The sequence below is a fragment of the Mytilus trossulus genome, chromosome 10 (genome assembly GCF_036588685.1).
Source record: "Mytilus trossulus isolate FHL-02 chromosome 10, PNRI_Mtr1.1.1.hap1, whole genome shotgun sequence".
Classification (NCBI taxonomy): domain Eukaryota; kingdom Metazoa; phylum Mollusca; class Bivalvia; order Mytilida; family Mytilidae; genus Mytilus; species Mytilus trossulus.
The window spans coordinates 14901447-14928220 of NC_086382.1; the positions used below are offsets into that span (position 1 = coordinate 14901447).

General features: G+C 30.5%; 2 protein-coding genes across 3 annotated transcripts in view; both read right to left on the reverse strand.

Annotated features, from left to right (window-relative positions):
* Positions 1–2059: 2059 nt before the first annotated feature.
* Positions 2060–26774, reverse strand: part of LOC134686905 (nucleoporin Nup43-like) — a 37425-nt gene continuing 12710 nt past the window's right edge. The window contains exons 7-8 of the mRNA XM_063546743.1: positions 3541–3675; positions 2060–3007 (exon numbers count right to left, since the gene is read on the reverse strand). Of these exons, the coding sequence (XP_063402813.1) occupies positions 2799–3007; positions 3541–3675 (344 nt within the window). The 3' untranslated portion in view covers positions 2060–2798. The remainder of the gene's footprint in view (positions 3008–3540; positions 3676–26774) is intronic.
* On the reverse strand, positions 8436–26207 carry LOC134686906 (uncharacterized). Of its 2 annotated transcripts, XM_063546744.1 has the most exons (7): positions 26093–26207; positions 10828–11315; positions 10422–10490; positions 9685–9767; positions 9382–9478; positions 8910–8980; positions 8436–8594 (listed from the first exon to the last, which is right to left on the reverse strand). In XM_063546744.1, exons 1-7 carry the CDS (start codon positions 26143–26145, stop codon positions 8478–8480), a joined length of 978 nt encoding a protein of 325 aa, XP_063402814.1. In that variant the 5' UTR covers positions 26146–26207; the 3' UTR covers positions 8436–8477. The 2 variants fall into 2 exon arrangements, with proteins under 2 accessions (XP_063402814.1, XP_063402815.1); XM_063546745.1 differs by lacking the exon at positions 10422–10490.

The following is a 26774-nucleotide window of genomic DNA, read 5'->3' on the forward strand; positions in this document are numbered from 1 at the left end:
AGGTTTTAGCCAAAAAACTGCATTTTTCCCCTATCTTCTATTTTTAGCAATGGCGATCATGTTTTTTTCGCGGAAACAAAAAATAAGACACAGACTTTATTCTACATACCCTAGGGATCATTCATCTTAAGTTTCAGAGGAGATGTTAGAAATAGTGTAAACCAGACGAACGACAACAGACTACACCGGACACCAAGTGATGGCAAAAGCTCACAGTTCCTTTGGAATAGTCAGTTAAAAAGGATAAAGATTTTTGCCATGATGACTTTTTGTAGATCTTGTCTTGCTGATCATTTGTGCTTCTTAAAAGATTTTATCTATTAAGAGTTTTCAAGACCATAAGTAAACAAGAATGTGTCCATAGTACATCAACGCCCCGCTCCACTATCATTTTCTATGTTCAGTGGACTGTGAAATTGGGTTAAAAACTAATCATTTCATTGGGAACATGTGTACTCAGTTTCAATTGATTGGAGTAGTACTCCTTAAAAAGTACCTTGACCAAAAACAACCTAAAGTGGGACAGATGGACAAAAGAACAGACAGACTGAAAAACATAATGCCCATGTATGGGGCATAAAAATAAAATCAAGAGGCGCCCAGAGAAAACTGGCATTTTACTACCTATGGTCTATTTTAAGCCATGTCGGCTGTGTTGTTAGATTTTAGGAAGCTAGATACTAAAATAAAGGATTTTGATACCAATCGACCAGGTTTTTTTGGACAATTTTGATACCAACTGACCAGTTGTTTTAGAGAAGATGTTTGTAATAGATAAAGGACAATGACAAACAACCAAGCACACAAAGTGATGAGAATAGTTTACTTGAACCTTTGGATAAGGAAAGCTAATAACAGAAATGGGGTGACACAAGACCCATATTAATCAGGTATAATTTCTGAGAAATAGATCTCATCATTTAACCAAACCTGTGAATTATGTATAGGGACTTTGAACCCATCAAGTTGGAGTGAAATTTAGGTGAACAATGTGAAGATTCATATTACTTTTCAGTAATCTTAGGTGAAAGTGGAAATAATAAACTTGAATAAGTGAACTTTAATTTGGCAATTTTTCTATTTTTTAACTATAGAAAAGTAAAAGTGAGGCCTTAATCAATGTTTTGTGGCAGTTAGAATTGCTTCAAAGTTTCATAACATTTGGTTGAGGCAAACTAAAGTTCGAGAACAAAAACGAAAAATTCAGCAATTTTACCATTTTGTTGGTGGGGTTTGTGTTGCTTATTCTTTAGTTTTCTATGTTGTGTCATGTGTACTATTGTTTTTCTGTTTGTCTTTTTAATTTTTAGCCATGGCGTTGTCAGTTTATTTTCGATTTATTAGTTTGACTGTTCCTCTGCAATCTTTCTTCCCTCTTTTAAGGGGCATAACTCTAGAATGGTAAAAGATAGGCTACCAAATTCAAAATTGATCTGTGTTTCCAGGTAAATAAGTATTGTGTATATGTTTCACGAAATTTGGATGAGGCAAAATAAAATTAGAGAACAGTAACACAGAATTCCAGAACAGTTAAAGTAAAACCATCAAAATTTGAACTTGATCAGAGTTTTGTGGTAATAAGGATTGTGTAAAAGTTGTGTAATATTTTGTTGAGGCAAAACAAGGTTAGAGAACAAAAAGTAAAATTAAGAATTTTTTTCCATTTGTTAATGGGCATAACTCTAGAATGATAAAAAAATCATGCTACAAAAATTCAAACTAAATCTGTGTTTTGTGGTAATTAGCAGTGTATAAGTTACATAACATTTGGTTGAGGCAAAGCAATTCCGATAGTTAGTTTCCTCTTTTTAATGGTTTTACATTTGTCAAGTTTGGGTCTTTTATAGCTGGCTATGCGGTATGAGGCCAATAAGTGATCTATAGTTGTAAATGCCTGTGTCATTTGGTCTCTTGTGGAGAGTTGTCTAATTGGCAAAAATAAATCAACTTCATTTTTACAATTGGAAAACGGAAACTAATTTTTGGACGATCAGACAGAGGTTCAAGGGTTAAGTTTAATTTCTCATCTGCTATGGCATTGGCATAAAAAAAACATTCATAAAATTTTAAACTCGCCTCCTCTTTATTTTTTGTATTATTTTAAACATTAAATATTTTGTTTTACAAAAGTAGGACATAGTAAAATAATGTACATTTAATGACTTCCATCAAATGACAAATACATGTATGTACAACAAAATTGCTCCAAATAGTTCATTAAACAACAGAAAATGGGCTACACTTAAAAGTAACCTGTTATACTATATAGTACTAAACTTCCTTAAAAATAATCAGTCTTCAATGATATTATTGGGTATGAAATGTATTCCAAAATTAAATCAATTTGTATATTAAAGTAATATTTCTGAGCATGAAATAGATTTGTAAATTAAATTGATAAATATCTTTTCGTTCAATACTAAAATGATTTCTTGTAAACTATTTTACATTAATTTAATATGAAAATCAATAGCTTCAACACAGGTATTTAAATGCTGATAAGTTAGTATACATTTTACAATGATTTCAATACAGGAATAGATGTGTATTTCCAGAATTCTTACAACATTGTATTCAGCATACTTGGTTTGCCATTACTAAATCATTAACTTTCAATACTTTTCTTGTTCAATTTACTGTACATAACATTGTCACTCAGAATGGCAATTTGACAAGCATTGAAGGCCCTTATAAACAAGCCCTAACAATGTTTGCTCAGACTCTGAATCAATCAATTCTTGTTTCCACAGAATACTGGAACAACCTTTAACCTCTCCTCCTTGTACTTCTAGCTAATGCTATCTGAGTGCTGGTAGATTCAATGTAAATATTGTCTCTCCGTCATTGCCACAGAGTAAAGCATGACCTGTAATGTCTAATGAATTAATAGGAAGTGATTTGTCAGATAATAAGGATGTGATCTCCATTTTGTTCTTAGCTATTTCTGTTTCTAACCATGGATTGACTGTCGTTTGTGAAGGGAGAGAACCACCACCAGATCCTGCACCTGGAATGAAATTTAATATAAATACATTCTGTAGACTGACGTATACATCCAATTAAAAAATAAAGGGTGTTATTTCTTTAATCTCTAAAGCCTGATCTTAGAAACAATTGGTCAGAGTCATCATCCTTTGATTTTCGTTGTCCACAAATATAGTCCTTAATGTAGACAGTGTGTTACTTGACAATTTTTTTTTATACCCCTTCCAAATTAATTTTTTCATGTTTTATGCATTAAATAGCAAGCAGGGGGATGAAATAACACTAAAAAATTGGGTCATGAATTTTAAAGTAAAGTAGTGATTTGGTCCAGCTGAAAAAGGGTAAAAATTAGCACTTTGGAAGCTGTCAAAAGATTTAAAGACCCCTTAACATAAAATTGTCCATATTTTGAGTTAGAGTCAATCAAGATTTGAAATATTTTAATAAGAAATCAACCTTTTTCTTAAAAAGAAAGTGACAGTTATAAATGTACACCATGTTCAAATCAGGTGAAATTCAATTTACAACATATAATATGGAGAAGTTCAGATTTACCTGTTCCTGAATAATGATTAATTGCTGCCATAGAAAAGGAATTTATTTGTGTGGAATCCCAATGCCATAAACTACCATCATCCGAACATGTAAATAAATGGTCTGGACTTGTTTTGTGAAATTTTAACTCCCACACTGAAAAATAAAACAACATAAAAATAAAAACAAAAATCAAGTTATAAAACTTATGCTTAAAATACAAATTACACTCTAAATGGTGAATACAATGTTCTATTTAACCAAGAGTTCCAAACAGTGAAGTTGAAATCCTCCCTTTGTAAATTTACAGACGCCATCACGAGTTGGCTGACCATTATGGAATAACTGTTTCTCAACTGATATCGGATATGTTCCTAACGTCTTAACTACAATCCCCTTCCCTTTCATGAATTTGACCTACCCATTTAGACTATTTTACTGATTTGTTAAAATATGAGCAACATGACGGGTGCCACATGTAGAGCAGGATCTGCTGACCCTTCCGAAGCACCTGAGATCACCCCTTGTTTTTGGTGGGGTTCATGTTACTTATTAAGTTTTCTATGTTGTGTCATGTTTACTATTGTTTGTCTCTTTGTCTTTTTCATTTTTAGCTATGGTGTTGTCAGTTTATTTTCGATTTATGAGTTTGACTATCCTTCCAGTATCTTCTGTCCCTCTTTTCAATCTTTTAGAAATTCTGAATTGTGGGTACTCGTTTTGTGTATTGGGGAAAGATTGATATTTGATTTTGTGTTTTTTACATGATATCTAGAAAAAGGGATATCCCATGAATGATAATGAATCTGAATTACATGTAATATATTTCTTTACAAAATATTATACTGATTCATTGATTTCCTAGGACTGAGGAATAAAAGAATTCTCCTAGATACTTAATTATGCTGTTTTAAATTTTCAACAAATTCAACATATATAACTATAAGCTGACTAAAGACTTGTAATTTGTTTTAGGGCATACAATACAATTACAGGGAAGGTAATGACGTAGCTGACGTAAAATGTTATTTTTGCGATGTCAAACTCTGACATATCAGGAAAAGATACATTTTTCGACAGATTTTTATCATTCAAACTGATTTCACTTGAAACGAGTACATTGACCCCTCTTTTTTAAAATGACATTATGTTTGATTACATATGAACTTTATTTGTACCAATTATAATAAAAAAAAGTCGAATATTGATTTTTTTATTAATTTGATAAATATACAGAAAAAATGCCATTTATTTCCTGAAATCTTACAACTTTGTAAAAAGTTAATTACTTTAAAAGAACTGTTGAACATATTAAGAACTTATTTATGATAAGAAATAAAGTGTTTCAACAAAAATCTGATTGTGTTTATCTGTTGAAATAAACAAGAATGTGTCCATAGTACACGGATGCCCCACTCGCACTATCATTTTACATTTTCACTGGACCGTGAAATTGGGGTCAAAAACTACCTTGACCAAAAACTTTAACCTGAGCTTCACACTATCTTTTTCTTTGTTCAGTGGACCATGAAATTGGGGTCAATACTTTAAATTGACATTAAAATTAGAAAGATCATATCATAGGGAACATGTGTACTAAGTTTCAAGTTGATTGGACTTCAACTTCATCAGTCCAGGCAATTACTGAAAACTGTAATATTACATTAAAATGTAATATTACACAAATCTGTAATATTACACAAATCTGTAATATAACATTAATTTTAAGGAAGTAGGGGTTATCTCCCATTAGTTGGTACAAATTTATTTTTCATTACAGAAAAACAAATTTATTTCTAGGTTTGTTTGTTTTTGTTTCTCAATATAGTGTAGTATATATATTTTTTTGAACAGTAAAACAGCAACAACAAATAAATCAAAATTATCAAATTGAATTTATTATGTTCATTTTTTACTCAACATTGAAAGCTAACAAATGATAGATATAGTTTAATTTTCACATTGTTTAGGAATTAAAGGTAAAACAATTATTATACTTTTAAAATTTATATAATAGTTGTCTATAGAAAAAAATGAACTGGAATCGCATTACAGTAGTGCTGTAAGTTTGATCTAAAGGACCATTTCTGTAATAGATTGAAGCTATTACTAAGATAATAAAAATGGTGCTTATTGTAAAATTCTATTTCCATTCCAATACAAGTTTTAAGGTTGGTCATTTCTTTGTTCAATGTAAAAGTGTTGTATACAAAATTTAACCCCATGACTTTTGAACCCTCAGAGAATAAGAATAAGAATTTTTATTAGTTTTTAAACCCAAACAATATAGTTTCTAAATAAAAAAATGCAGTGGCGGATCCAGAGAGGGGGTTCCGGGGGTTTGCACCCCCCCTTTATTTTGGCCGATCAAAGCATTTGTATCGGGACATATGTTTTGCACCCCCCCCCCCCTTTGCCCTGGGATAGCACCCCCCTTTGGAAAATTCCTGCATCCGCCCCTGAAATGATAGATGGAAAAACAATACAATAATGTAGCACTGAAAATAATAGAGATTTTACAACATACCTCCCAAAATTATCATTTTAAATATCTTGAAATATTACATTATAATGTTAGTCACCATTTGCACACAGTTTACAATTATTACATTATACATTTCACTTATGCTGTTAACAATATAATTAATTAATAAATATATTACATTCTTCACAAGAAGAATAGGTATATATATAAATAAGTTCTGTACATGTTATGAAAAAATGAAATTCATCTTCCATCTCTTTATGGCATTATACATCCTATTTTATGAGGCTGTTTTGTTGTTGACTATGGCAAATATTGGCAAAATTGATAATTTATACAAAGGAAAATATGGAAAAGATAACATGTGTTTTTATTTTTGATTTAATTTGATATAATGAATAGCCAAAAGCTTTGATTGAATTTTAGGTGTTTCAGGTGAGGAACAGCCAAATTTTTTGTCTTCTTGGGTAATTCTTTCAATCTAGCAAAAACACCCTGATTTAATACTTTAACAAATATTTTTTTTCTTTGATATATAAAGGACAATTCACTTTGAAATGATCTTTTAATAGAATTTGATGCATGTTATAAACAGTAACAACATAGTCTATTGATAATCAATTTCAAACAATTTGTAGTTCTGATTGACTTTTGTATAAATTATCAATTTTGCCAATATTGGACACTGTCCATAAACGACCATTTGCCAAGATATTAACATTGACCCTGCAGAGCATGGCATTTATATGTGCTAATGCAGAGTCTTCTTTGCCGGGCCATTTAAAATTTTCGCCACTAGGGTGCATATATTTTATGGATGCCCAGTCCTTATTGTCTCCTTGGATGGCAGTCACCACTCCAGGATACCATCGATCCTCAAATGCAACTGCATAATAAGAGTTTATCTCCCATGTTTTTTCTGTATCTGGAAGAATAAATTTTATAACAAGTTCATATATATTTCATCTTTATTCATTTTCAATTTAATTTCTTTTAGTTTATATAATGATTGAGCATTTATATCAAGATAAGCATTAATCAATCATAAGCATCTTAAAGCAGATAAAATATAATAAGGAAGTGGGTTTCAGTGGGTTTTTTAAACCACATATTTTTATTTTAGCAAGTGGTGTTCACCAGCTGTTGATGCTAATAAACCCATTATGTTGACATATGCATCTAACAAAACAAAATTGTAAACAGGAAATAAAGTTACAATTAAAAAGGAATTTCCAAAATGTCAGCATTTTTTTTTAGGGAATGGCAGTTTATCTTTTACCGGTTTAACAAAAAAAAATGAATTTATTATTTAAAGAACAAAATTTTAAGAAATTAGATTTAACTGTTTAGTCTTAATGATCAATCAAATGACATATTTTGATAGTTATTCATTAAATACACGTGTGTGCTTACCTTTCTCTGCAGTTACATCGTGATCTGATTGGGAATTTGAATCCTACAAAGAATAAATAAATCTAATTATTTGATTTGATCGAACAGAGAAATAACATATTAATGCTAGAAAAACTATTTTATTTTAATATAATTACAAAATATAAGAATAGGGAATAGGTATTTTATAATAAAAATTAAGGCCCAACGGGATGGCATATGGACATACAAGCATTATGACTTCATTTATATAAACATTTGGTTAACAATAATGTAAACACACTTTACATGTAGAGAAAGTCTACATTTGGAAATATGTAAGCTACTGTTCTCTGTGTTCTCTGTTAATGATTAAGTTTATATAAATACTTACATTTTGGACGTCTTGTGATACATCCTGGTCTATATGGTCATTGGAAAGAGTTCTTTGATCTATTTTTTTATTTTTTCTTCGTTTCCTTTTTGCTATTAAAAATGAATTAAAGCACATTTGTAATTTCTAAAGACGTTACATTTTGCAGCTAAATTGCTTCAGTATCTGTTGATTTAAAAAAAAAAGTAAGTGATTTTTCATACAGGTCTATCAAATATAACTCAATATTTTTATTTATTTTTTCTTGTCATTTGGCATGTTTCAGTGCATGAATAAGATTGAATGATATATGCAAGAATCACATTCTGTTTAAGTATGGTTAACTGATTATGATGATTATTCAAGTGTTGTAAATTGTAAAAGTTATCATGTACCAGGTAATAAAAATACTAAGATATTATCAAAGTTTCTAAGTTTAATACCTGAGGCTTTAATGATTGGCATATCTTGGTCATCTCTTTCTGTAGCACCTATGAAAAGAAACCTTAAAATAAATTCTTATCTATTATGAAATCTGAGGAATTTCTATATACATGATCATGATGATATATCTGCCATACAATCAATGATATCCTTGAAACTGTGGGAGGGAAGCACAGTGCATTTTATCAGTTATACATATGTTTAGAATTTTTGTTTATAAATACTTGTTTTCAAACTGTCTGTCAAATACATATTTTTGGGTCTTATCCTATCATGCCTATCAAGTTAATACACTCCAAATGATTTTACCATCCTGAAGATTTGAGTTTTCATTAAGTAAAACAGAAAAATACCTTGCTGGTCTTGATTGTTAATGGCTATCTGCTCTATAGGTTCAGACAGCTAAAAAAGAAAACATAAAAAAATAAAAAAATAAAACACATAGTTACGTTTCCTCATTTTTTTTAACACTGGCATATAATAGGGAAAAACTTACAATTTTACTTTCTGTCATAACAATAAAGTATATATGGGGTCTTCTTCAAATAATTTGCTTCTATCACTTGCTCGTCTTAATTTGTTATTTTATAAATTGATAAATAATTGTTACTAAAAATCTACATATAAACTAACAATTAATTATTATGAAAATAAAATAAATCATTAATCATATCAAAGTATCACACTTTCTCTTAAAAGTAAAATTTGTAAACTCACCACAGGTTCAATAACATCAGTATTCACTTCCTCAGTGACATCCTTCTCTGTTTCATTTGTTTCTTTTGAATCTAAAAAAATAAAAATAGTACAGATTAAAGAGAAATGTATTATTCTTGAAAGAAGTTTGGTCAATTTCTGTAATATGCACTTTGTGATTAGAAACATATAAATAAAGATGACGTTCAAAGTTTACTATTTGTTTGCAAAGTGCTGAATTTCAAAAGAAAATTTAGTATACAAAACATTTTCCTTCCATTTTTAGGTTCCTGTTTGGTAAACAATTAATCATACTTTATCAATCAAAACATTAAAGTTAAACCATAAAAAATGTATTAATTTAAAAAAAAACATTAAAATATGAAAAAAAGAATTGTAGAAAATACTGCATTACAAATGTACTACATTTGTACTTAATAAAGTTTGCTTGAAATTTTATGATAGAAATGAATTTATTTGCTAATAAAGTTACCATAGATCAATTTGGGTTTTGCAGCCTGTATTTTCTGATGTGTTTTGCCTTTCTTTCTTTTCTGCTTAGACATGGAAGGCTCTATGTGTTCTATAAGCTATCAAACAAAAATATAATGTTAACTATCAAAGCATTTTTATTTCAAACACAGAACTTAGATGGATACTACGATAATAATAATAATATTTATTTGGAGAACACACATGCTGATTTAATAATGCTGATGACTAATTTCGTTGAGCGAAATCAACACAACTTGGAAAAAGAAGCTGTTTGTGAAATTATTGAAAAATTAAAACAAACCTCAGGTTCATTGGTCTTATTAATTAGTCTAATTGGTTCCCCAATTTCATCCTCCTCCTCACTGTCATCCCTCTCTTCGGATTCTAAAAAAAAAAACATGCAAATTAGACACTTTTCCATCCTAGGTAAATGTTCTGTTGCATACTTTTTTTCAGCTTAAGTTTTGCCTACTTTTTTTTAGTTTAAGTTTTGTCTCTTCTTTTATAGTTTTTGTTTAACTCATTGTTCATTATTCATTCAAATGTTTGTGTCTGCCCTAACTCAGGAACTTTAGAATATGGCCTTTGTTTGTCTTGTAGATTTTTTTAAATTTCAATTTATATCTAAGCAATGCTAAGGTAATGATCATTTTTCTGAACTATTATACATGCATGTTTCGACTGGTGGACTTCGGCTTTTGTCTTCTCTATGGTCGGGTTGTTGTAGCTTTAACACATTCCCTATTTCCTTTCTCAATTTTATTCTTGGCCATCTCTATCTGACCTATGCAGTGGAGTCTCAGTGGTGTTCTTTAGCAGTTTTTTTTAAAGTACATGTTTTAATTCTTGTTTCTATACATTATCCGATAGCTTTTTAAATTACTGTCCTAGTCATTAGGTGGAAAGTTGTCTTGTTGGAATTTATACTTCATTCTCTTTTCTGTTTTTATATAAATATGTATACACCTTAACTTTTTTTTATTATTATATTCAAAAATATACGACAACTTTTAGGTGAAAAGTAGTAATTACAGTTACCATTTATCAGTTTTCTTTTTGCAGGTTGGCTTTTCTTTTTCTTTTGCTTTTGTTTAGGAGAATTTATTTCTGTGAAATAAAATGATTTCATAGTATACAGTCAGTTAGGATGAAAACATCTATTAACAAATTTTTCAATTAAAGTGAAATATTTTGCTAGAATAGGTAGTTCACATGATTTCAATTAAATCTGATAAGGGGCATTATGTTGATCAATAAATCATGTGGTACAATCACACACTGTCTATGAGATAAAAATCACATTTTGACCTCAGTTCCTTAGCTTGTTGTCCTTTTTATTATCTTATAGTTTTGATGCAATCATTTTTGAAATTTCCAAAATCATTAACTAAATCAAAATAAAATTAAAGTTTTGATTTTTTTAAAATCATATAAATGGATTTACCTAATGTAATTGACTTTTCGTGTTCAACTGGAATGACTTCAGTTTCTTCCAGTTGTTGTTTCTGTTGGTGTGCCAAGTTTTTTGACACACCAGGCCCACATGACAATTTGGATGGTGTCGCATACTTTACAGCTTGAGCCTGTACTTTTGGAAGGAATTCCTCATAACTTGTTGATTTGACGAATTCCTCCTGTTTCAGCACAGGCTCAACATTTTTAAGTCTTTGGAGAAATTCTCCATGGCCACAATATTTTATGAGTTGCCTCTTCTGCACCTCATCCCTTACACAAAATATAAGGGAGAGATCTATTGTTTGCAGATCAGCTAATTTTTTTATGTTTTTAACTATCTGCTTGATAGCCATGGATTTAATCCTCCTCTCATTAGACCTAACAGCATTAAATGCTTCATCTGGAGTCCTGTACTGTTTATTTTTTCCTGGCAACAGCTTAGGTGTTGATGTGGTGTTGCAGGTTTCATTGGTTTCCCTATTGAAAAATAAAAAAGATGTAAGATTTTAACAAATAATACCCCCCCCCCCCCCCCCCAAAAAAAAACAACAAAAAAAACAACAAATTAATCAGTTACAAAAAAGTAAGAATTTGTTTACCTAGGGCACTGATTACCTTAGCTGTATGGAGAAAACAATTTGGGGATTTTGGTCCTCAAACAGCTTTTCAGTGTTGTAAACCTAGCAGATGTTAATACATCATTCCTAATGGACTAAACTATTAACATTGTAAATAGCTAATTAACTTTATCATGAGGCCTTGAACTAGAATGTCTCAAGTTTTGGAAAAAATATGCATGATTTTTTTTAAGGTAACTAAGTTCATTAAAGTTGTTCATATCTGACATGACATAATTTTTTGAGGTCAATATAAAAATAAACAAGCTAATAAAATGAATGGACAAAACAACAAACAATGTAAACTGTACCACTTGCTAGATGATGGTTAACATAAAAATAACTAAAATGGAAATAAATTATCTGTTTGTAAATTATTTAAAAACTGATAACTTCCAGTTTGTCTCCAACCCAAGATTTAAAAAAAAGTTAAAGCTTCATAATATATGATGAGGGCAAGAAATTTCAATTCTTATAAATACCAAGGTCCCAAATTGCTTCTAGATAGCATTAATATATCACGCATTTCAAATTTTTTCCATGTGTTATGGTTAAACCAGGGTTGAAACAGATGATCTTTATTTATCAACAAAGCACTTCTAACAAATAATCTAGTCAATCCTGGCACCTTATCAGGATTTTTTATCAGTAAACTGCATAACTACAAATTAACATGTCATTTAAATTAACCCCATGCTGCTAGATACCACATAATACAATGAAACATGATCAGTTCATATAAAAGAATAAAAAAGGGGGTGTTAAAAGATGACAAAACTGTATCTGAAATTAATGTGTTTTATTCAGATGGAATTTGAATTAATCATATATATTTGCAACAATCTAATTGAAATTCTGAAATATTATTCATGTAATATGTGACTACTTAATTAGAGGCTGACAAATTTATCAGTAATTTTATGTCAACGAGTGTGTAGTAGTAGTTTAAGATAAGAAGTTAATCTTGAAAGTAGCTTATTTAAGGGTATGGATGCTTTTGATCCTATTATTTTGACATTTGCTACTAATTAGCTTTTAGAAGTTTGTTTACATTACAGTATCATTACAATTCTTTAAACATGTGCTTGGCTCTTTTGTTGATTCATCTATGTGTTTGTCCCAATTAGATTTGCTAGTTTTGGATGCCTGATTATTCTTACTAAATTTCAAATGTTTGTAAAAAAATAAATAAAATTACATCTGAGAGAATGAATTTTTTTTCTGTTTGGTAATATTTAGTAAAAATAAAAACATAAAACAAAGAAGACAAAAATATAAAATTCATAAATCAATACTTTTATTTATAATTAGGTATAAACTGTTTTAGAGGCATATGTTCTTTAACAAATATTATTTACTAAAAAATAAGTAGATTAACTAGAAAATTTCAATGATAAAGTTTAGATGCTCTCAAATATGTCAAAATATGAATTTTTAATTAAGGATATATGAAGCCACTCTGAAATACAAAAAAAACAAGCCTAAATTATACTTATATAGCTAATAAATTATTATTGAAAGTAGATTACCGGTATTAAAGGATTATATAGAATGAAACAAAACTACAGAACTATGAGCTTATTTCTAAGGACTATAACCCATTACAATATGGTCGGAAAAGCGTTCCCTCTTGGAATTTTTAAATTTTATCAATAAAGAAATTTTATTAAAAGAAATAACAACATTTCTTTTAAAGATTAAAACAAATGACTAATTATTCTGCACGCAATAGAAAACTGGATGCTAATAGTGGAAACATAATTTATGTTTTAATCTCGAATGATTAAAAACCAGAAGATTCAGAAAATCTGAAGAAAAAAAAACAATATGCCCAGCAAAAGACCTTAATCTTAATAAATATGCAAATTAATAGTAATGTGTATTATCTGATTCAAAATTTATATCATTCATTTTCAAAGCTATCAAGTTCAGTTTGAATATTGTCAGTTACATCCTGTAATTCAAAGTAAAGATTGAGATAGGTATCCTTATTTGTCTGTGTAGTATCATTCAGGCTGTCTAAAACTGCAGAATAATGAGTCTGAAGTTCAACATTACGAAAAAGCTTTCCTATCATTGTTTTAATTGAGTCTCTTAGTTCAGCCTTTGTCATTTTTTTCTCATATTTTTTTTCCTCGTCTGGTGTGATGAAGACCGGTCCACCTGTTGGTTTATCTGTTGGGATACCAAGAATACAAGAATTTATCTTTTCTTGCCTTCTCTGTGTTGACTGTTCCAGAAAGGTGTTTAGTTCTGAATGGAGTTTCTTTCCACAAACAGAAGTGTGTTCGTCATTCATTGTAGATAGATGTTGCCTTAAAACTGGTCGGTAGGAGGTGATGGCATTGTTAATATCAATTATTTTTGTTCCATATTCTGACTGTTTTGATAAACCGAGGAGGTCTGTTAATTTATCTTGCAAAGACTCAAAGAAAGTGATGTTACAACAAATTGATTTCCAGGTTTCGTCTGATGGCACAGTTCCACTGGGTAGATATTGTTTTATTGCTTTGTTCTTTTCCTCCAAAACAAAATCAAGGTCCTGCCCTTTTGATGGATCTCCACTCACTGTGAAAGAAATGGTATCATCCCAAACTTTCTTTACTTCATCAGGCATGAATTTGTACTGAATACAGTCAAAAAGTTCAATGTTTTGATAGTGGGGATGAAAGCGTCCATAGAATAATTCTTTCAGATGATATTTTGCGCTTTTTACAAGTTCAGCATTGTTACGTCTCATACCCATTCTGAAATTAATAATAGCTTGGGAAAATCTGCATATTTGCAAATGGAGGAATGCATGGTTAGAGTTGTGTGCCAAAAATTCTTTATAAAAGCGGAAATAATTTTCAACAGTGGCTTCTAAGTTAGTTTCTTTCAAGCTTCTGATGAATGGTATCACCATCTCCTTCAGAGAGGAAGTGTGGAAAGTGAGAAGAAGTTGCCAAGCTACATGATGATCTTTGCAAGTTTTTGCAAAATGTTTTGCATTTTCTGTTTTAAACCCCATAAGCTCACATAATTTTTCTAAAAAGGGTGTCCAGTTTAGTTCAAAGAATGCTTTCATAGCATTCATTTCAAAGTGACCACCTCCAATACGCATGTATAGCCAGTCGAATTCCCTAGAACAAAAAGGACGTAAAGGTTGATGTTTTAATCTGTGGTGCTCTTTATAGGTGTTCCTTGTTGAAAAAGTCTGGTTACAATGGTTACACATGACAGATTCTTCTAGAATTTTTTGGTAAAGACTGTGTGGTCTACCATCACAACAGACAAAGGCCCAACTACGTTCTTTACCCCCATATCTCTTAATTCCCATATTGATTCCAATATGCCTTAGAACTAAAGACACAGTTTCATTGCTGTTAGGGTTGACAAATGCTGGCATGCCTAAAGTTGTAGATGTTGGCCCCTTATGATTGGATTGAACATGTTGGTATCGTATATATTTAGAATCTTGGTTATCATCTGTTTTGCTGATCTTTATTTCTTCAGTTTTTGACATTGATTTTTTGTTGGTTCCAGATGTGTCGGTATCTTTCTTCTTGATTCTTGCTTCTTTAAGTCCTTCTCTCCTCTTACAATTATCACATACTATCTTGTTCTTGCCATTCTCTGCATTGCATAACGTACAAACTAAAATATCTTTCCTTCTCTCTGCTTCATGTGTTCTTTTGTCAATTTCATCAAGGTAAGAATCCTCTTCCTCATTCATTTTATGCTCATATCTAACAGCATCAATGGCATTCTGAATGAAATGGTGCAGTTGTTCAAAATGCAGCTTTTCTAGCTGTTCATATTCATCGCATGTCTGTTCCCTTATTTCAGTGATACCTTGTACAAATGTCTCTTTGTCCCTCATAATGTGTTCCTCCAATTGATTTCCATCTTCATGCTGTTTTGCCCTGATGCTTTTAAGACGTTCTTCAAAAAAATTCAGAGTGAACCAGTTATTAGGCTTTAATATATCTATTTCTTGAATGAACATGGGAATAGTATTCTTTGATGACATAGATGCATACAGCACAGTGGTAATAATTGAGCACTTAGACTTTTGATTAGGAGCTATACCCCGTTTATATGCAACAACTTGCTTATTATCAAAGGCAGCCATAACTGTACCTGGTGGACATGGTGGAGCAGATGTTCCAGATTTTGAAATCCACTTCTGCAGTGTATTGTAAGTTCCGCTTGGGCTAGTTTTACTGACTAAGTCAACAACAGCTCTGCTACTTGTTTTAGAATATATATTAAGTGAGAGAAGAAATGATATTGGTGCAACAAGTTTCTGGTAACGTAATGCATAAATTTGCTCAACTATTCGACAAACAGCTATTTTCATATTTTCAGCTGCATCTGATATTGAAAATTTTGTGATTCCAGAAATGAATTGAATCAAAGCACTGTTTCGTTCTGACAGCCATTTTTCAGCTTTTAACTCTGTCAAGAATGAATGGCTTGTATATTGCTGTGAAATGTTTTCTATATCATCTGTAAAAATTTGCTGCTGCTGTCTCCCAATAATAAATGCAAGTTCAGATACTTCCTCATTTGACAGTTTACAAATGAGCTCACTAAGGAAGTACTTTCTACTTGTTTCTGTTAAATTTTCAATATTGGTCAATAAATCATCAACAATACATTTATCTTTGACATTACTCTCTTGCTCCTTTTTTTCATACAAATTGGTTTCAAATTCAAAATTCCTTTCAGCAGGTGAAGGTTCGGATGTTTCTTCAACTAGATAATCAGAATAGTCATTGACATCACTTGGTGAAGCATTATATTGTTCATCTAAATCTGTGGTTTCTATTTCGCATTGAGGCTGATTCAAGGATACTACAGGTATAATACGAGGGTTGTTTACTCCTGTCCTTTTCCTTTTTCTTCCTCGGGTAACATTGCATATTTTACAACAGTCAGTATGTGGGTTGAAATCTACTACTTGGATGCTGGTCTTAAAAGTGTGCATATTTTGGTGTTTTTTTTGTTCTCTGTATTTCAATAATAACTGTTCGTGAGTTCTGCACAAGGCATTTGGGTGAATTTCTGGTACATCTAAGATGATATCAATATTAAACATTTCTTTAAACTCAGTAACAAACTCGTCTTTTTTTCTTGATGATTTGTGCAATTTTTTACTACCACATATTCTGCAGGATGTTTCAAGAATCTTCAGGTGTCTGGCAAGCACTGCTTCACTGGAAACATAAATGTTGTTTTGTTTGAAAAGAATGAAGTATAATATTATCTTTCTCTGTCCTGTACTTGTGATAATTGTTTTCTTAAAACATTCAATACACTCACAGTGTGCTTAGAATTAATATTTTATGTTATATTGGTTCTAAGTTCAGGCTTTTTGGTTAGGAAATTGGATTCCGATCTTAAGAATGTTCTGGAATTCTTGTCAGATTTTCAAAATCCTCTTGTTTTATTCATATGACTGCCTTACAAAATTTTGCCCATCGACCCCCATTTTTCTCTTTAAAAATCTTTAACATGTGTAATCATAAAGCCATCTAGAAAAGTTGTTATTTTCTATTATTTTATGTTTCTTTAATCACTCTGTAATATGCCCTTTAATTTGGAAAATAAAAATACTGTATTGTATTGTATTGTATTAGTTTTTGAGAACTTTACTTTGTCTATGATAGAGCTATAAAAAAATCAAGAGAAAACATTTTCCCACCAAAATTTCCCTAGCTCATATCTGGAAAACAAACACATTGACCTAAATATATTTTTTTTAGGTTCTTTTGGTTCCATTAGTTATTAATCTCCAATAAATGTATATTAATGTTATGAAAAGCTTGTTATTTTGAAATTGTCAGTAGTGAACCTCCTTAACTGTTTCTGAAACAAGTGTGGACAATTTTTACTTGACATAGAAATGCATCGTGTACAAATGTGTTCTTCTTTTTAGCAGTCAAAAAGATAGAAATTAATTTGTCATTCCCACTTAAAAGTTGCTGACACATTGGAAATTCCTTTTTCAAAAAGTTGTTAAAGTTAATCAGTGCATTTATTGTCAAACTATGAGATTCATGGCATCAACTGTTGATAGCTCAGTCAAATATCTAATGTGAGGATTAATTTACAACTTTGGTTTTAACCACATCCTGACATCCTCTGATGATAAAATGATGCAAATTAAAAAACCCTGACCTTTAGACATATTTAATCTAAATTTACAGCCAGGATTTTTCCTACTATCCATAATTGATTGTTTATACAAGTAATAAATCAGTAGGTATAGTGGTTCTCACATCCACTAAATACATTATGTAATCTATAATCTCTTTTATAGACAAGGCGGTTTCTATTTTCATAACATTTTTGCAATGTTTTAATCCATAACTTAATTAGAAAATATAAATTTCTTTTCTTCTTTGAATATTGATAAAAATAAGCTGATTTCTGCATATAATTAAGAAATGCTATGATAATTTATAATTTAAATTTTATGTTTTAATAAAACATGTCAATGTAATTCAGGGGCATCCAGCCATTTTAAAAAGGGGGTTCCCAACCCAGGACAAAGGGGAGGGCGTCCAACTATATGTACCCATTCAAATGCATTGATCAGCCAAAGTGTGTGTATTTTAAGACTGTTAAAATCCAGATCTGGTCTATATTTTGGAATCCAACTCGGACCAACTGGAAAACTAGGCCCATAATCAAAAATCCAAATACATGATTAGATTCAGCATACCAATGAATCCCAAGAATTGAAATTTTGTTAAAATCAAAGTAAATTTATTTTGGACCGACCCTTTGGACCATTATGTTGACCAATTAGAAAATGGGACCCAAAATCAAAAATCTAAATACACGGTTGGGTCTGGCATTATCAATGAACTTCAATATTTCAATTTTTGATGAAATTATCAAAGTTTAATTTTGGACCCTTTTGACCTCATGTGGACAAATTTAAAAAAAGGAACCAAATTCCAAAAACTTAATACATGGTTAGATTCAGCATATTTAAGAACCCCAAGAATTCAAGAATAAAACCTCATTGAAATTGGTCAAGAAATAAGCAATTTATACAAAATATTGGAAAAGTATTGGTCTTGGCCTCTGTTTGGTCCCTAATTCCCAAACAGTTTTGGTGATAACCCCAAAATCAATCCCAACCTTTCTTTTATGAATAGAACTTCAGAAAGATCCATACACTTAGGCACAAGTTATTGTCTCGAAACTAGAAAAATGCTTATTTTGACCCCTTTTGGGCCCATTGTTCCTAAACTGTTACGACCAAAACCCCCAAAATTAATCCCAACTTTCCTTAAGAGCAAGGAGGTTATATTATTGCTTAAAGAGGTTATAAACCTTGCATTAAAATTTTATTGATTTCTATTTACTATACTAAAGTTATTATCTGGAAACTGAGACTACTATAACATGTGTTATAGTAGTCTCAGCTGGAAACCATCAAACCATCAGACTCTGTATATACAATATATAGATATTGTTACAAGTCATGCAGGTAGAAGATGTATTTATGTTTCAAGTAAAGACAGAAAATGCCAGAATTTGACTTTCTTATCAGATAATCTATGTGTAACATCTGTGGTCAGTTTATTGGGAAGAGTAGTATATACAAGGACTTCAAACTGTGAAGCTAATGAGTTGTGAAAATTGGGATTCCCTCAAATGTGATGGCATTCTTCCATCTGTATATATGTACTGTAAAGTATAAATTTCTCAACATAACATTTCTAATAAAGCAGATATAGAGAACTATTTCAGTGGCCCATCCTAACCACTGAATACAAAGATTATATGATATAAGTGTCCTTGTCCCTCGACTTTAGATGATTTTCAGTTACTGTTATTAAAGATTTCAATAAATATTAAACTATTCAGAAATATTTTCTATGCAGGCCAGATAGTGTTTTTTTTCTTTATTTCTGTTTAAATTGAAAGTCCATATATCAGAATACAAATAATTTATTATAGTGTCATATATATATTATATATATATATATATACCTGACAAGCTGGATTTGCTCATGTTGAAGCATGTACTGGGATTTATATTTTCTAATTTCTGTGTCCTTCTGTCTCTTGTGAAGAGTAAGTGTCTCATTGGCAATCATACCACATCTTCTTTTTTTTTTTTTTATATATATATATAAGAATATTTTTTTTAATGTAATTATAACTAGTACAACCGGACAGTGAGTATGTGCATTAGGCAACTCATTGCTTATGATTCTAAGATTTATTTAGTATTATAATACCTTTCATTATAAAATGATTATTTGATTGGCTAATATGAAAACGGCTAGGTTAAAAGTACATCAAATGCCAAAGTAAAAGATCAAACAAGACTCGAAAACTCATTTAGTGTGATGATATCTCTTTAAAATGGACCTTTTCAGGGCCATTCATTTATTACAGAAATAGTTGCTTTGTTGTGTATATGCCAAATGTTCATAGACACAAAACAGTTTTCTAACGTAATTGTTTTGACAACCTGTCCCAAGTCACTCCTGGAGCCTGTAATTCAGTGATTGTCATTTGTTTATGTGTTGCATATTGTTTTTTTGTTCATTTTTTTTACATAAATAAGGCCGTTAGTTTTCTCGTTTGAATTGTTTTACATTGTCTTATCGGAGCTTTTTATAGCTGTCTATGCAGTATGGGCTTTGCTCATTGTTGAAGGCTGTACATATGGCGACCTATAGTGTCATTTTGGTCTGTTGTGGATAGTTGTCTCATTGGCAATCATGCTACATCTTCTTTTTTTATATGATACAATATATTACTTTTTATTGTAATTTGCTTGTTGGTATAATAAAACAATTGAGTCAGTGAATATCCCAAATAGTCAAACCTAGTAAAAAGGGTTATAACCCTTCATCTTGCCATTATAGTATATTGTTTCAATGTGTACGTCCTTTTGATACAAATGAAAATACTCTTTTTGCTGTCTATTTGAAATGTCTGTAATCAACAATTTCTTTTATACAAAGTGTAAATATAAACTCAAGTTTTGTTTTCATAAGCATCATATGCAGATTCAGGGAGCCTCAGACCCCTCATTTTTGGTCAAAAATTTGGTTGAATATATATAAGAAATAGTTGAAGCATGACTGGACTTGTCCCCTTGTAACATTTTTTTTGGAACTGCTACTGTATTACCCATTGATGTATTAATATTACTGATCTACAATGATTTAATATTACAGATTTCTGTAATACTATTGAGATGCGGGGACTTTATATTACACATATCTGTAATATTACTGAGAGAAGGGGACTTTATATTACACATATCTGTAATATTATTGAGAGAAGGGGACAGTCTTTATATTACACATATCTGTAATATTACTGAGAGAAGGGAACTTTATATTACACATATCTGTAATATATTATTGAGAGAAGGGGACTTTATATTACACATATCTGTAATATACATTTGTTATAGACAACAATGTACTCAATAACACTCATACAAGTTATCTTTGTATTTATATAACATAATAAAGATTTAATGGTCTTAACAACAAGCAGTACATCTATTACACAGGTTTGAGTTCTGGTTATTTATTAAAATTTATTATAAAAATATCGAAAGTAACTCTTTCTGTAAATAAATAATTCTGGTGTTTCCTTCAGAAGGTTTAAATCTTAGAATTTCAATTTTTTTTTTTTCATTATAGGATTGCTAATGGACACAAACTATTTATGAAATTTGTCATTACTCATTATGTTTAATCATAATGATGTGATATCTAAAGAATTGCCAAGGAAAACACTTCATGCCAGACCTCAAGATTATGAGATCAAAACCATGTAACAATTAAAACTAAATCAGAAAAGATTTTATAACACAGTTTAATAAAAAACTTGACTGTCCAAACAGAACATATATATATGTCTCCGACCTGAGAAACAAATGAGAAGATTTAGGTTTAGGGTGGGAAGCTGGCACAGTGAGACAAAAATAAACATTTAATTAGACATGTATACTCGTTTATATATAATAGATATATACATATGCGATTCTGGGCGGTAATTAATAGTGTGTCAGGTTATCATTCCTATAGTTATATATCTTTTATTTTTTTACCATATCACTCTATTTCTTTTTTTCGTTTGTCAATTTGTGTCTTTCATATTTGTCCTACATGCATGAAGTATTTGCCACTGGACGTTAAGCAACCAACAATTAATAAATCAATCTATTCTTTATATTTCTTCATTTCTTTAGTATGGTAATTACAGTATTTGGTCCCATTATTCTCTTTTTTGAAAATCCCATAAATATCCTTATGAAAGGTGACCCAATCATAGCCTCATACATGTACATGGTAATTTAAACAGAGAAAATAAACCTTATAACTTACTGTATGCAACGAAAATCTTTGAAAATAAGGGGTTCAGAAAAACAACAATGTTCAGTTTAATACAAATATTGTTAACACGTTTGGTTGATAAAATTTCGAAATGAAAATCACAAAAAAATGGCAAAGGGAGAATTGTATTATAAAGACATATCCCATATCTAAATTGTATATACATATATATAATGATACTAACATTCTTTGCACTTAACATTTATTCATATTCGTTTATAAAATAGAGACACTTGTATGCACATATGTCTCTGGTTTAAAACACAGATTTTATATTCACTCTAAGACATAAGCCAGAATTTCCAGCTACTCTTATAATGCTGATGCCAATTACCCCCAGACCAGTACCATGCTGGGTTGGTTTATCTTAATCCCCTAAATAACTGGTCACATACATATCACATTACTTAATATATTATTTTCAGCATTTATTTTGAAGTACAGTTACATACCCGTAGCCAGAGGGGGTTCGGGTGGTTCGGACGAACCCCCCTTTGAAAACAAATAAGCACTGTTAAAGTCAATGTTCTGTTCGAATTGTGACTGTTAAAGTCGAGTTTGTGAGTCCAACGAACCCCCCTTTGGTAATTCCTGGCTACGGGCCTGAGTTATAAATGTGTATAAATGAATTCTAGTGAATATTGATATAGAAATATAGCAATAAAGTTTGATCATATGTAAGATGAAAATCAGAAGTTGAAATAAAAAAAAGAAAACTATTACAGTAATTATATCATAGTTTATGTTCATATTTAAAATGGATTCAGTTTTTATTGTAATTCATAGTATATAATATGCTTATTGTTTTGGGTAGTAGCAAATATCACACACTTAAAAAAAAAGGATGACATAATTCTGATGTTGTAGTTTCTTGTAGTTATTGAAATTGATAGAAAACTAAGAAAATACCAGATTTAAATAAAAGGGGGAGGGTTAAACAAATTGTCTTTTTAGCCAATATCTATGGCATAAACCACATCATTTGTAATGGTTAGGCTAATCTTTAATGTTTTTTTTTGTTTTCCCTGAATTCACATCACTTTGAAATAATTCAATAAATTGTAATATTAAAGTTATTAAGTAAATAGAAACAGTAATAAAAAGTTTATAAAAAAATAAATGTACCGTTAATGTTATTCATTTTTAATGGTACATTTTTTTTTATTAGTTTAAGAAATACAAGGAACAAAATTTGATTTCATATAAATGCAGGGGAAGTTGTCCATAATATCACAAAAAACTAAATATAGATATAGGAAGATGTGGTACAAGTGCCAATGAGACAACTCTCCGTCCAAATAACAATTTAAAAAAGTAAACCATTATAGGTCAATGTACGGCCTTCAGCATGGAGCCTTGGCTCACACCGAACAATACAATACAATACAATACAATATGCTTTATTTCCAAAACACTCAGTCACATTGACATGTGAAACAAGCTATAAAGGGCCCCAAATTTACTAGTGTAAAAACCATTCAAATGGGAAAACCATCGGTCTAATCTATACATGTATTAAATGATCAACATGACTAATATCAGAGACATATATACATGTCTCTGCTAATATTAATAAAAGAAAATTTCTTCAAATAAATAAAAAAAAATCATAGTTATTGTTCAGAAATACAATGAAGCCTGGGGGAAAGACATAGAGAAATATGAATTTACAGCTTAACATTTTGTGGTCAACATCTGGTTATAATTAGTGAACCACTAAGAAAGTGTGTCCACATAATTAATATCTAACTGATCACTGATAACATGCTGATATAAATTTGTAGAAATATATATGTAAATCCGGGCTTATGTCTTAGAGTGTATTTATGATCAGAAGAGTTCACCAGTGACCTGATAATCGATCTTAATCTGTGATATTGACTTGTATCAAAAACCAATCAAAATATATTTACTATTCCAATAAACATGTCAGTATTTACACGTCCATCGATAAGTTATTATGTAATCACGCAGCTTGAAGCTTGGTTTAATCAACGGTCAGTTAAAAAGTAAATTAAAATCAAACTGTGATTAATTTCCTCTCTAGACAATCAGATTCTTTAGCAGTATAACTATGTCATTCATTTACTGTGCAGCGCAGAAATATTCGAGCTTATTTTACTAGTATCAATCTTGTTATATTCATTCAAGAAAATGATCGATCTGTTGAGATTTCGTTCTGCCGTATCGAATTATCGATTCCTTGTTGTGATTGACAGCTGATTAAGTTATACGTGATTGATTAGCCGTCGGTACATGAAAAGGTAAAAGTCAGAATGTAGAATCATGGGGGCCGAATCATGTAAGAGTTCCTGGATTTGTTAAAATTGTAAATGCAGTAAACAATATTATTGTTTTACTACTTAACTGACAGAGACATATAATATTATATGTCTCTGATTAAACCCAGCTTCAAATAGGTCTAGTAAAAAATTAATGTGAAAATAAAAACGAAAATAGACGAATTACTGGTTCCTAAGGTGTTCCCCTAAATAACGTGGAAGGTTAAATTAATATATCGTAACTATTATAATAGTATAAAAGTTCCAGTTCGTTAATATAAATGTTCAAAAATTGTAAATCTCGAGTTGTAAATAAACAATATAGGCTATTTTTAGTTAGCGTGATCAGCGTGTTTTCATTGGTTGTTTTTATAAATAGATGTCTGTCTTGACCAATGAAAAAATTAATATCGAATTCAGCTCTCAGTCTTAACCAATGAAAAAAAATCGATATCAGTTGACCTTGCATCAACATATTCTGATTATTAGAACAAACTTAAACATAACTTTTTCTGTAATAATTCTTCTTGACTTCGTAAAAATAATTTATCGAGTTGTATCAGTTTTTTTAAGGGTATCGAAGGTGAACGCGTACGCGGGGCAAGCCATTGTTATATAACTTTGGAGCACACGAGGTTTTTAATTTCAATAAAATTCGTGACTTGTATGTTTTCTAAATTTTGAATTTGATTCTATAAATTATTTTAAATTATACACATGTTACATAAATTTGGATATAGAGGACTATTTTCAATAATAATCGAAGTCCTAGATTTATTTAATATTGAATTGTTTATTTCCGCAGCTTTACCACACGCACTTTCATTTTAATTATCTTCCAAAGACTCGTTATTTGTTTTAGTCACTGCAAAAGGTCGGCTAATAACCCCATAGATGAGGGGAGGTAGGAGGGGTCCTGATCCAGAAATCACGGACTTAAACACACGAAATCCTGAGGTCCCGAATTTTAAAAAAAAATCTCCCGAAATCCCGAAATTCGAAAAAAAAAAATTCCCATCTCCCGGAATCCCGAGCTTAAAAACAACCCATCCCGGAGTAACGATAAAGGTCCTATCCCCCTCCATGGATGTATAAACCCATACAGCTATGCTTACCCAAACTCCGAAAATCGGATACAGATTAAAAAAAGAAAAATGTTTTTCACCCATGAAGCCCTTAAACAATTCTGTTTTTGAATTTTTATAACATCATTACTTTGATTGCGTAATCAATCTTTCCGATTTTCCTATTTTTACAAACGTGAAATAATGGTAGTTAATAAACAATAATAACCTCATAAAAACTCGTTGATTTGACAAGCTTATGTTAAAATACGGCAACTCCTTTGATGTTTCTTAATTTCTCCGATCTCGATGAACACTATTCATGTTGTAATCTTTTATTTACATTATAATAAATATTTTCAATACATGTGCAGTTTATACACAAAATTGTTATAATTTAAATACGGTCGTGATCACTTTGATGTTTCTGAAAACAATTATCTTTTTAAAAACAATTACATTTTAGTCTTTCATTTTCATGACAATTACATATGTTCTTCATTGTGTACAAACTTCAATTGCAGTAACAATCATTTTTACCGCAAATTAGTACAAGTTAAAACGGTGATTCCTTTGATGTTCTGAAATTCTCAGCCGCCTTCCGAGAAAAACAATTTCTTTTTAATTATTTTATTTTCATAACAATCAAACAACGTTTTTCAATATGTACCAACTACTTGTGCAGTAAAAACCATTTTACCGCGAAATATTACAAGACATACATGAGTTGTTCCCCATGTTAAACACGTGGATATACGTTATGTGTCCTCTTTAAACTGCTTACCGCTAACAAGATAAACATCACGGTGCTATTGCACCATGTCTAAAATTATCACAAGTCATTACACTATCAGAATAAAATACTTTTATTTACTTAAAAATTCTATAACCTTCACAATATAATAAAATGTTTCAACTTACTCAGTACTGGAAGTGTTTTCCAACTCCATATTTGGTTGCTCTGGCGTCTCCATCTGATTTTGCAGAAGTGATGAAACTGATTTTGATCCATCTTTTATTTACCATGTAATATGATACTAAAACTACGTCATGCTGTCTCCAGCCTCGAGTTAAAGGCAGCATTAGTGACTTTAAGCCTTATGTTACAGTTCTATGTAATATAGGCATTTTCTAGTAATATTACTGTTTTATGTAATATACAGACTATATTACACATTTCAGTAATATAACAAAATTACAGTTTTTAGTAATATAAGAATTATATTACTATTTTTTGTAATATTACTTTTACTTGTAATATTATATAAAATAGTAATATTACTGTTTTCAGTAATTGCCTGGACTGTTCATCAAAAACTACCTTGACCAAAAACTTTAACCTGAGCTTCACACTATCTTTTTCTTTGTTCAGTGGACCATGAAATTGGGGTCAATACATTAATTTGACATTAAAATTAGAAAGATCATATCATAGGGAACATGTGTACTAAGTTTCAAATTGATTGGACTTCAACTTCATCAAAAACTACCTTGACCAAAAACTTTAACCTGAAGTGGGACAAACGAACGGAGGCACAGACCAGAAAACATAATGCCCCTCTACTATCGTAGGTGGGGCATAAAAAGTTTGGTGTGTCTATTC

Excerpts from the sequence above, each read along its gene's own strand:
- LOC134686906 (XM_063546744.1), bottom strand. The coding sequence starts at position 26,145 with ATGGAGACGCCAGAGCAACCAAATATGGAGTTGGAAAACACTTCCAGT. Across the intron at positions 11,316-26,092 it reads GAAAACACTTCCAGTACTGA|GGAAACCAATGAAACCTGCA; the intron begins GTAAGTTGAAAC and ends ATTTTTCAATAG. Across the intron at positions 9,479-9,684 it reads ATAAGACCAATGAACCTGAG|CTTATAGAACACATAGAGCC; the intron begins GTTTGTTTTAAT and ends TTTGTTTGATAG.